Source organism: Sceloporus undulatus, chromosome 2 (assembly GCF_019175285.1).
Source record: "Sceloporus undulatus isolate JIND9_A2432 ecotype Alabama chromosome 2, SceUnd_v1.1, whole genome shotgun sequence".
Lineage (NCBI taxonomy): Eukaryota > Metazoa > Chordata > Lepidosauria > Squamata > Phrynosomatidae > Sceloporus > Sceloporus undulatus.
The window spans coordinates 179643296-179655993 of NC_056523.1; the positions used below are offsets into that span (position 1 = coordinate 179643296).

The window sequence follows — 12698 nt, forward strand, 5'->3', positions numbered from 1 at the left end:
TACAGCCCCTTAGTCTTTGCAGAAGCAGCTTTTAAAAATTGCGAACATTTTTGTCCCACCTCAAAGACAAATGTGTGGTGTTCCAAAATTTGCCTGATATCCTAAAGAAATATGGATCTGTTTGAAGCAATCAGAAGATTATCAGAGGAAAGTGGGATAACAAAAGCTTTGATTAGTTAGTGTACATGCTTTGCAGATGTCTTCACTTATTTCCCATCCAAGAGATGATGGTTTTCTGCATCCTATATACCTATATGGGTTAGGACACTGATACTCAAACATTTTACCCTTGGGGACCCCCCCCCCCCTTGCATCTACATGTGGACATCATACCGGGGGGCGGGGGGAGGGCGGGGTATGTAGTATATGAATAAAAATATTTTGTTTATTTAGAAGGCAATGCCATAATCACAAAAAGTCAACATGGGTTTCAGAGAAACAAGTCATGCCAGACAAACCTAATATCTTTCTTTGATAAAATTACCAGCTTGGTAGATGAAGGGAATGCTGTGGATATAGTATATCTTGATTTCAGTAAGGCCTTTGACAAAGTTCCCCATGACATTCTTGCAAACAAGCTTGTAAAATGTGGGCTAGACAAAGGAACTGTTAAATGAATCTGTAATTGGTTGACCGGCCGAACCCAAAGGGTGCTCAACAATGGCTCCTTTTCATCCTGGAGAGAAGTGACCAGTGGGGTCCCACAGGGCTCTGTCCTGGGCCCAGTGCTATTCAACATCAATGACCTGGATGACAGAATTGGGAGCATACTTATCAAATTTGCAGATGATACCAAATTAGGGGGAATAGCTAATACCCCAGAGGACAGGATCAAGATTCAAAATGACCTGAATAGACTAGAAAGCTGGGCCAAAGCTAACAAAATGAAATTCAACACGGAGAAATGTAAGGTATTGCACTTAGGGCGGAAAAATAAAATGCACAGATATAGGATGGGTGACACATGGCTGAATGAAACTACGTGTGAAAAGGATCTAGGAGTCCAAGTAGACCACAAGTTGAACATGAGTGAACAGTGTGATGCGGCAGCTAAAAAGGCCAATGCTATTTTAGGCTGCATCAATAGAAGTATAGTGTCCAGATCAAGAGAAGTAATAGTGCCACTGTATTCTGCTTTGGTCAGGCCCCACCTAGAATATTGTGTCCAGTTCTGGGCGCCACAATTCAGAAAGGACATTGAGAAACTGGAGCGTGTCCAAAGGAGGGCGACAAAAATGGTGAAGGGTCTGGAAACCATGCCCTATGAGGAACGACTTAGGGAGCTGGGGATGTTTAGCCTGGAGAAAAGAAGGTTAAGAGGTGATATGATCACCCTGTTTAAATATTTGAAGGGATGTCATATTGAAGAGGGAGCAAGCTTGTTTTCTGCTGCTCCAGAGAACAGGACCCGGAACAATGGATGCAAGCTACAGGAAAAGAGATTCCACCTGAACATTAGGAGGAACTTCCTGACAGTAAGGGCTGTTCGACAGTGGAATGCACTCCTTTCTCGGAAGGTGATAGAGTCTCCTTCCTTGGAGGTCTTTAAACAGAGGCTGGATGGCCATCTGTCAGGGATGCTTTGATTTGGATTTCCTGCATGGCAGGGGGTTGGACTGGATGGCCCTAGTGGTCTCTTCCAACTCTATGATTCTATGATTCTAGTGTGCATATTTTCATTCACACATCCACATATTTTAGCATTTTATGAGGAAATAACATTCAAAATAGAGTTTTGTTTAAGTAAATTCAATATTTAACTCAATGCATATCTAATTTTAAGCATGAAAATGTTTGAGACGAGAAAAAGGAGAGATAGGGCCTCCGAGTCTCACATTCCCTTTGAACAGGCCTTGTACCTACCTGCCCTGGGGATCCTGCCCCACCATTTGAAAAGCAGTCTTTATACATGAACTAGAAAGGAGGGATAGACCCAGTGTGGTGTAGTTGTTTGAGCGCTGGACTGCAACTCCAGAGAACAGGGTTCAGTCAATCAATCAATTCTTTATTATGGTGCAGAGACCGAGTAAGATCAATTTACAACATATGAAATAAATTAAAAGCACAATGAACAAGTAGTCAATTCATACAGAGAGAGCTTATTTCAAACATTTTCCCCCTGTGCAGAAGTTAGCTGTTCTTTGATCCTAACTGCTTCGGACAAAAACTTGGCAACCACCAAGATCACACTAGGAGTCTTATTTTCTAATAAGAATTAATAAGACATAGAATTGGGTCAGTTTTCCTTGTAGTTTCACCAGTAATTTATTAATCATGTGTTGTCAAGCCTGCTTGTAGAAACCACAAAACAAAAGAATGTGCTTCTTGTATTCTACTTCCTGATTACTGCAGGGACGTAATCCTGTTGTATAAGGGACAACAGCAAATCTACCTCTGAGCATTTGGCCTTGTAAAAAGTCTACGATAATTACCAACAGTCAAATTCTTTAAGTATTTGGCTGGATGAAAAGGACCAAGATAATGTATACTAAATGCACTCTGTGAGCAAGATGAGTATGAATGCGCCTGAAGGTCACAAAAAACAATATCCCACAATTTGTTTTACTGATTCAAGAGTAGTAAATTCACCCAAATGATCCTCAGAGGCCACACTGTTCAAGATTAATAAATCCAGCCTAAATTTCAATTGAGCCAAACAGAAATCAGTGAAGTTCAATCTTTGATCTTCTAAGTTTGTAGTATGGAAAAAACTATCCTCCTTTAATTTGCTTAATTCTGGGTATTTGACTTATAGTTCAGTGTCATTAAGTCCAACCCTAGCATTAAGATCTTCCATTATATATACATAAGTCTCAGGGAACTGTATAAGTAAATAAAAAATATAACACTCAGCTTTGAGCCTGTATCCACTATTTGAGCTTTAGATTTAAGTGGGGGAATATAAATGTTAACAATGATAATGCTTTTAGCATTTAGTTGTACTAAAATCACAAATACTAGATGTTCACATTTGTCTGGAACAAGTTACCTTCGCAGTCAGTGAGGTTGATACCAGAACTGCAAATCCACAACTGGGACGCCCTTTCTTGTTCACCTCAGTAGCTTCCAGTGTATAAGCAGCAAAGCCATTCAGGGCAATAGTATTTATGACTCAAGTTTCTTGCAGTAGTATCACATCAAAAGAACAAATATACTGACAGAATGAACTTTCCCTTCTCTTATTTGATCATCTAGTAATGTTCCAGGAGATTATCCTGAAACAGAAATCTTCCTAGGGTCATAAGTATCATTCTACAGGGTAAATCAGATCTAGAGAACCATCTTTCTCTCTTCTGATACACTGATTCTCAGGAGCTTTTGTTTTAGAGGTCCTCGAAGCTAATTGAGAGCCAGTGGAGCAGGATTCTCCAGGTTGACAAGGTTAGGATGAGTCCTCTAACGGTTCCATTGAAGGCTGTGGATTGGAATGGGAAGGAGTTGTAGTTATTGTATGGGTTGTTGATGTTAATTAAGAAGAGTAACTCTGTTCCAGCAATATAAGGTTTGCTTTCCTGGGGACGTCTTGACCAAACGTAATTGAATCTGTGTTTTCTACATCATCATTGGGTCCTACATCCGTGAGATGATTGCACAGCATAAATGCTTCTAGCCTGGATTGATGGGTAGCATGGTGCAGCTCTGCCTCAGTAAATAGCAAGTTTGAAGACCTTGACTCAAGCTGGTGAATTTTGTTGAGTAGGTCTCTTTGACTATTGAAAATAACTTAGAAAATCTGTCAGTGAAGTGTTCGTATGTTGCAAGAACATCATTTATTTGTACCACAGACTTAGACATAGGCTCTGTATGACTAGACAACTGTGAGTAGAGATCCTTGCTGTCAGCACTCCCTTAACTGAACATTGATTAGAGGAAGACTCTCAGTAATTAGTATTAAACGGAGGAATGGTGCTAACAGTTGCCTAGTGTAACTGAGTTTGGAAATGGCTGCCTCTCAGGAGGAACAAAGCTGTCTTCTCCATTTTCTGCCTCAGCAGCTCTCGCTGTCTCCCTTCCAGCCCTTCAGTTGGCTTCCTGCAGCCTCCTGGGACAGAGCAGTACCAGATGCCTCAGTCTCCATCACCCTGCAGCCCGCCACAGATGCAGCAGCAGTATTCAGGTAAGGCAGATTCCTTTACAATTTATTTGCAGCAAAATACACCAATTGGGATAAGTGCACAAATAACATTTCATCTGTCCCCTACACACCTTGACCAACTCCACACACTTTTTTTTGAGTTGCTTTAACAGATTTTATAACCATGGTTTTAAAAAAATAGTCCGAGCATGTGAAGGTTATAATTCTGCATCCACTTCACTTGTAGTACCAACATGATTGCAGGGATAAAATAAATTTGTAAAAAGTAAGCAAGCAAGCAAGTAAGGGTGTTGCAGTAAGTAGTTTTAGTTCTGCATAACACGCAGGCCCAGAGGCTGATATCTGTTTGGCTTTGTCTCTGCCACATCTTTGGGTAGCCATTGAGGGTTTGTCTTACGGAACCATGGATAGAAGTTTTCTGGACCAGCCTTTGCTGCACCAGTGGTTTAAGAAGATTTGGAAATAGTTAACATGGAGTCCAATAAAAGTATTGACTGTAAAAACAATTCATGTAAATGATAACAAATAGACATATATTGGTAGGGAGGAAGGACATATGAAAGATAAAGTAAGTTAGAGAAGGTATGTGTAAGTGTATGAGGGTTTGTGTAGGTGATAAGAAATGAGTAAGTGGAAAGATGAAAGGAAGATTAAGTGTGAGGAGGAAAGGGAGTGAAAGGAAAGAAAATGAAAGTAGAAATAAGATTTATGGATAGAGAAAAAGGAAGGAAGGAGTGTAAGAGGTGAGAATGAGATGGATGAAGTGGTGAGGGAACAAGAAGGAAATAGAAAGAAATTGAAATGGTATATTGATTTAACACAGAGAATACAGTGTTTGTACGTATAGGTATGTATAGGTGGAAATGTGTATGGTGATACATATTTTTTATGTTATGCATCATATTTGTGATGATGTGTGTTATGTGTGTGTACGTATGTGTATTTTTTATAGTCAATAAACTTTTATAACGAACAAAAAAGAAAGGAAATCACCAAGTCATCTATCACTGGCCACTGGCTTTGGTTTCACTGGTATCTATTCCATTGAACACATTAACAACAATGCCACAGTCACTCTCTGTAGGGATTAAATGAGCCTCAGAGGAAGAATTTCCCTAGCCAAGAATTAGTAGACTAGGGTCTAAACACAGTGTAGAAATAATCCACTTTGAGACTGCTTTAACTGCCCTGACTCAGTGCAAGGGAATCCTGGGAATTGAAGTTTATTGTGGCACCAGAGCTAAAACTAAATGTCTCACAAATCTACAGTTACCAGAATTACCTGGCATTGAGCTAGGGCAGTTAAAGCGGTCTCTAACTGGATTATTTCTGCACTGTGTTTTCAATCTCAGTTAACCTTCTGTTTAGTCCACTGTCGTTTCTTAGCCTTGTTGAGGGCATTCCGAGGTTCACACACACTTGCTGTACTTCAAAGTCCCAGTTCAGGCCACTGCCCATTTGTAATCCCTCTCATACCAGTTGGGACCCAGATTTAGATTGGTGGGAGCCTGCTCAGGGACAGTTAGAAAAGATGGGATAGGCATGGCTAAACTCAACATTGTCATGTCTAAGGTTCTCTTCCCTCTCCAATCTTTCAGCTGTTGATATTTCCTTTGTACCTGAAGTTACAGGGAGCAGGAGAAGGAAAGAGATGGGTCAAAGGAAAAGGATCAATGTGGCTTAATTTTAGAAGCCTGCTGAACTGTTGAAAGACATATTAAAAACATGGAGTTGCTCAATAAACATATAGTTAGGGCATTTTTGGTATCTATTCTCTGGCCCTGAATTTACCTTGTGGCTTACATGACTATCTGTAGACATGCGACAACACCAGTTAGAGTCAAAATAGGATTCTTTCCCTTCCAAAACCTTACAGCTGGGTTTGTGGCACCATCTCCTGGAGGCAGTGGGATACTACAAATCATGTTCCTTGGTTCTTTTGCACAAATACATGGCAAGACTTGCAGAAAACTTCCATATACCAGCATAGGATGTTTCGGTCTGGCCATTTGAGTCTTGCTTATTTCATTTCTGAAGGTACCTCTTGCTTTGGAACGCTGAAATTGGAATAGTGAAAAGAAGCCTTTGCCAATTAGACAAAGTGAGTGCTCCATGCTAAATGCCCACTATCCCATTGACTTTGTGGGCAGAGGTGTTCTGAATAAGCAAGCAGCCACTGCCATCCTCTTCCCAAAGGCATTATTTTCCTGGTTTGTAGCAAGGTGCACTGTGGTTGTAGCCTCCAGCCAGTGTCTTCCAACGGAGCTAGTGACTCTGCTGGGCTGTGAGAAAGAATTATAAGCAGGTGGCCTGTCTTGGATATGTTCCTGTCATGTGCCTGTTTTCATGCCCCCCTGTTGTTGTGTTTTTCCTGAATGTTGGGTATACAGAGTTCCAGATAGGTTGTTCACATCACAGGAAACACTGCCCGGGGCCACTTCAGCTCTCTTGTCTTGTAAGTGAACAAGTGTGCTCATGCTGAGAAATGGCAGGGAGCTAGCCAGGCACCTTCTGCTAGTACCACTATTGATTGGTTTGCAACATACGGTTTCATTTCCACTCCTTTTGTAGCTGCAGCTTTTGAATGAGTACTTGCAACATGCCCCTGTGGTTTGGGTACACAGTAGCTGATTGCAGTTTTTGACTTGGAAATGAAAACCTCCACAGACTTCTTTCTGTGGCTGGAAAATGCTCACCTCCTGGTAAGCTTCCCACAAGACATTGCCCTGTTAGTGGTCTGTGACAATCCTTAGCTTGTTTCTCATTCTTGTCCTCCTGGAGGCAGCAGAAGCCACCCCATAGAATAAGAAAACAAAGGCCATGTCCACAGAATGATGGCATCCAGTGAGATTGGACTATGTTGGGGACACTCCATAGTTAGTTAAAAGAGATGCACAAGCATCTGATCGTGTTCTTTGTTGGCACAATGTTTGGGTGGTATCTGCTTCAATCTTTGCTCCCTTTGAGAGCACCTGGGATCAAGCAGGGGATTTTGCTTTGTAATTACATTTATTAGAGAGTTGTATGCAACTTCCATGCATCATAGAAATAAGATGAGATTAGCACACAAAAAGACGAGAATAGTAATACACTTGTCCCTTGGTGTCTGCAGTCTTGCCGTTCACGTCCCTCGGTCTTTCACGAACGGCAAGTCCTGAGGGACAAAATGGTGCCCACGCCAGCAGTACACATACAGGACCATGCACAGCCATTCAAACCAATGGGGCTTGAATACTTGTGATTTTTTGTTTTCGTCCGGAATAGATCCCCTGTGAAAATGGAGGTGCGACTGTACTACGCTTTAGAGAGGAGCTTCTTTCTCCACAAAAATAAGAAGGTTGGATGGTGTGGCATAACCATTCTTCCATAAAGTCCAGTTTTGTGGAGCATCTGAGTGCTAGTTGTTCCACTGACAACAACTTTCAGCTGTGTATCTCTCCAGCTCCTTCAAAATTACCATTGGCCTCTTGATTGCTTCTCAGATTGATGCCTTCCTTACATGCCCACTGAGTTTTGGTGGGCGGCCTTCTTTACACAGAGTCATCGTTGAACCATATTCTTTCCATTTAGTAGTAAAATAATTGTTGATGCAGACATACAGGGGTATGTAACACACACACACACACACACACACCAGATATTTTTACAGCTTCAAGCTTCTGAGACTCACAGTCCTTTGGGGGGAGAGCAGGATTAATTGCCCCTCCTGGTACCTTACAGAAGTGGCAATTCACTTTTAAATAGCTTTGTTTTTCAAAACCAGACATGAATTCCTTTGTTGTTTGTTGTTCTTCATGCTTAGGAGCCCTCAGAGGGTATATCCTTCAGTATATCCATACAATCTTTAAAGTTTAACAGATACAGAGGAGTCTTGTAGCATCTCAGAGACAGAAAAATATCTGGAATAAGCTGCCTTTAAATTAGATTTTTTGATGTGTTCATTAGCCTAGGCCAAGGAACCAGTTGACTCCCCAAACATCAGTTGTGCATGTTTTATAAGAGTACCATAGCATTCTTGATCATGCTGTGTCCACACAATTTTGTCACCTGTAACTGTTCAGATACTAAGCTATAGTTCACAGACCTATAGATAAACAGTAAAGTGTCACTGGCCTGTGTATAGTAAATATGTGGTTAATGAATTACATGGTGAATTTAGGCTTTTCAGTTGTCTGTCTTTGGGGAATGTAATGTGGTGTAGTGGACTATGAATGTTGGACTATGAGTCTTGAGACCAGGGTTCAATTCCCAGCTTGGCCATGAAACCCATTTGGTGACTTTGGGCAAGTCACATGCTCTTGGCCTCAGGGGAAGACAATGACAAACCTCTAAAAAAAAATTTGCCAAGAAAACCCTGTGATAGCTCACCTTAGTATTGCCATAAGTTGGGAACAACTTGAAAGCACACAACAAACACAAAACATTTCACAACACATGTCAAGAAACACCTGCATGATGGAACTCTCCTTGTTGAAAAGAATTCTGGGGCTTCTTGGGCCTCCTCAGTTCTCTTTGTGAACTGAGGCTGTCTGCTAGAACAGTCAGTACCATTCTTGAGCTCACAGATGCTGTTGAAGCAGCTACTGGAAACCTCATCCAGTATGGTTAGGGATTTCAGGGAATTGTAGTCCTCAAATGCCTGCAGGTTCACAAGTTGGATACCACTGTTCCAACATGCTCACCATTCTGTTGTAGCTTCACATTATAGGGCAGTGATGGTGAACCTTTTCAGGGCCAATTGCCCCAACTAAAAGTTTTTCCGGCACTATGTGTTAGCCAGTGTCGGGGCGTGACTTCCACCTTCTGGGGTGGAACTTCTCCCCTGTGTCTTTCCCGGCCTCTAGCTGCCTCAGGAGAGGCAGCTGAATGCCTGTTCCACCTTCTCTCTACTGGGTGCCGGACTAAATGGTGTCGCGTGCCATCTCTGACACACATGTCATAGGTTCACCATCATGGTTATAGGGAGAAGATTAGTGGTATTATCCAAAGCTGTATTTCAGAAAAATGTATTACCTTATATACTCATCTATAAGTTGAAAAAATTATGCCAAAAAACTGATCTTAGAATCCTCAGTCGGCTTATACATGGGTCAATATGGCATCAAGCCTCTTCCTCAGCCTGGCTGTCTCCTGAAGGAACAGCTGGGCTGGGGAAGAGGAGGAAGGGCTAGCACTCATCCCTCAAGCCTCTCCCCAGCTTGGCTGTCTCCCTAGAGGACAGCCAGGCTGGGAAGGAGGAGGAAGGGTGGGCATTCACCCCTCAAGACTTTCCCCAGCCCGGCTGCCTCCTGCGGGAACAGAGGCTGAGGAGGAGAAGGAGGAGGAAGGTTGCATGCCGCCCACCCATGATTGTTTGCAACCACCTGCTTGTCCCACTTGTCTCTTCTTCCTTTCAACCTTCTGTGAGGAGATAAACAGGCCAGCTGCAGACAACTGAGGGCGAGTGGACAGGCAAGAAAGCAGAGCCTAAGTTTTATCCTTGACTTATCCATGGTTCATATATAAATTCTTAATTTGGTCCCCAAGACCTACCCTCAACTTATACATGAATTTGAATTACAGTTGGTAGGTTTCTCATACCGTCTTGTCAAGGAACCCCAGCTTTGGTGTTATTCAGAGTCAACTGCGAAGATAGAATTACTGTAGCAGTATCTGTACTGCCTAGTCCTATTGACCCACACTCTAAAAAAAAAATCCCCCTTGAAAAAAATATTTCCTCCCATATTTTCCCAACTCAGGGAGAGGGGGCCATCACATCTGTAGGCACTGCACTTACTCATGTCCAGCCCTTTTGATTTTGTTTTTGTTTTATTTACTTAACTTTTCCCTCTTTTGGTGTGTGCTCACATGGGGGAGAGAGAGTGAGCAAGAGATCTTTTGGCGCAAAACAACGTCTTTCCCTCCTCTTTTTATCATTCTGACATATTAATAGCATTGCATCAGTGATAGTAATAGTTGTTATTCTCATGAAGTGCTGTAACCTAGTGGAGACTGGGTGGGCAGGGGTTGAAAGTAAGAAGGGAGGAGGACTGACACTTCATGTGGTATCCATAGCCATATGATGACATTTTTCTCCTTGATGTCTTCTGTGCAGGGGTATCTCCGACAGGGCCTGGTGTTGTGGTAATGCAACTCAATGTGCCCAATGGCCCCCAGCCTCCCCAGAACCCTTCCGTGGTGCAGTGGAACCACTGCAAATACTATAGCTTGGACCAGCGAGGTCAGAAGCCTGGAGACATCTACAACCCAGATACCAGTGCTCAGGTAGAGAAGATGAGGAAGGATCTGCTGGAAGAAGTGCGGGGAAAGAGCTGCACTGAATGCAGTTGGTTGCAGCATATAACATTTTCTTCCTGTCTGTTTCTAGGCCAACACCCAGATGAGCAGCCCAATCACATCCCCCACGCAGTCCCCTACGCCGTCACCTGTCACTAATCTCAACAGCGTCTGCACAGGTCTCAGTCCCCTCCCAGTGCTTACACAATTCCCTCGGCCTGTGGGACCAGCTCAAGGTAAGGAGGATGCTTTGAAGGCTTTATCATATCTAAATTGTTCAAGCCATCCATATTGTTATGAAGAGAACCTCTTGTTCAGATACAACCATTGCCTCTCAAGAAATATGTGTAACATGGACTCAAAAATTGCTCTTCAAGGCTCACACAAGAACATCTTCCTTGAAGTCAAAATGTCTAGCAAGCTGCATTTTGGGTAGTTGCCCTTCTTTTGCAATCCCATTTTTGGCCAGCTTCAGTGTCAGACACAAATATTCTGCATTATTAAAGGACATGCCTCATAGTAACCAGCTCTTCCAAATTCAGGAGGCTTGAGATTAATGTAATGAAATGTTTTTATGCTGACTGTTTGCCCAGATGGAACGTGTCCTCCTTTATAAGTAAAGCAGGAATATGGGCACCTCAGAGTTTATGGAAACATTTGGTATGCACTTGAGACTGTAGGAGTTCAGTGCCATGAATCTATCAATCAGTTGGTCAGTCAATCAGTCACTTAGTTGATACCCAGTCTTTTCCCAAGCCTGGGACTCAAAGATTCTTACAGGCTAAAATGAAATAGAAATTGAGATCTGCTGGGGAGGCCCTTCTTGTGGTCCCATCACCTCACAAGTTCATCTTGTGGGAACACAAGAGAGGGCCTTCTCAGCGGCAGCCCCCAGGCTCTGAAAGTCTCTTTCCGGAGAGGTTAGACTGGCCTACTCTCTAGTCTGTTTCTGTAAATAGGTGAAGAACTTTCTGTTTCACCAGACCTTTAAGGCCTTGAAGAGTATGCTGAATTTTTTATTTGTTATTTTTGTTGATGCTTTGTGATTTTATGGTTTACGTTTTAACTGGCTGTAATTTATTTTGATAATTTAATCTCTTTAACTTTTGTATTATGTGAATTTTTAACAATGTTTTTATAATTTGTTGTAAGCTGCCTTGAGTCCCACATTGGAAAATGGTGGGTGGCTGCTGCTGCTGATAATAACAATATCAAAAATATCAACAATTTGAGTAAAACCACATGTAACTTAAAATATAGAAAAAATAAGATTAAAATAATGTTGAACTGTGACAATACTATTAAAGCATTTAAAATACTAATTTAAAAGCATTAAGTAATACAGCACACTAAAACATGTATATGTATTGTATAGTAGTAAAGGATGGAAAGGATTGGCTCAGATGCTCTCGCCTTTCTGAAGTTCAGTTTATGTGCCCAAATGGATTGAAATATTGCTAATGTCTTTGAATGCTCTTTGGTACTGTTTTTCTTCAGGTGATGGGCGCTATTCCCTGCTGGGCCAGCCATTGCAGTACAATCTCTCAATTTGCCCCCCACCTTTGTTGCACAACCAGTCCAGCTATACAGCACACCAGGTGAGAATGGACACAAATCCAATCACTGGAGAAGGAAATGTCTTCCCCTGTCTCATAATCAGGCCAAGTTTGAATATGGCTTCTTCCCTTATACTAGGGATTGGCAAGTGCTGGGTATTAGGGGCCACATTACTCTCGTAGAGGACGTTTTTGGACTGTACCTCCAAAACATTTGAATATTTTATTTTATTTTATTTTTGCTAATGTAGCCATGTGTGCCTGCCTACAACAGGCAAGGTAAACAGCTACTGCTTCCAGAATCCCTTACTGAGCATGTCTGAACAGCAAAACAGAGACCAAGCAAATTAGCCTGCCTCACCAGTTCAGCCACCCCATCCCACCCAGCATGTTTTAAAAGCATAGATCTACAGTGCGCCCATGCCAACTGCGAGCTTAGCATCTGTGAATTTGAACTTCTGCAGACGGCAAGCCCCAGCTTTTTAAATGGGTGTGTGTGCATGTGCCTGCATGTACATGCATGCCCAATGAAAACAATAGGACTTTAGGTCCCACATTTACTCTCCACAGAGGGGAGGTTCGGAACGGATCCCGTGCACATAGCAAGGGACCACTGTATGTAAGTTTGGCCACCAAAATGGAAATCATAAGAAAAATGAAGGCTAGTGAAAGGAAGTATGATATGTATTTTACACATGATTGCCTGTATGGAGATTTTTGGTTGAAATCCCACTTTGATCCGTTGGGAGAAGCGGGAAAATACAAATAAA

At 42.2% G+C, this 12698-nt stretch overlaps 1 protein-coding gene across 1 annotated transcript in view; it reads left to right on the forward strand.

Annotated features, from left to right (window-relative positions):
- Positions 1-12698, forward strand: part of R3HDM2 (R3H domain containing 2) — a 112883-nt gene that overhangs the window by 90149 nt on the left and 10036 nt on the right. The window contains 4 exon segments of the mRNA XM_042449769.1: positions 4017-4117; positions 10191-10360; positions 10464-10608; positions 11870-11970. Of these exon segments, the coding sequence (XP_042305703.1) occupies positions 4017-4117; positions 10191-10360; positions 10464-10608; positions 11870-11970 (517 nt within the window).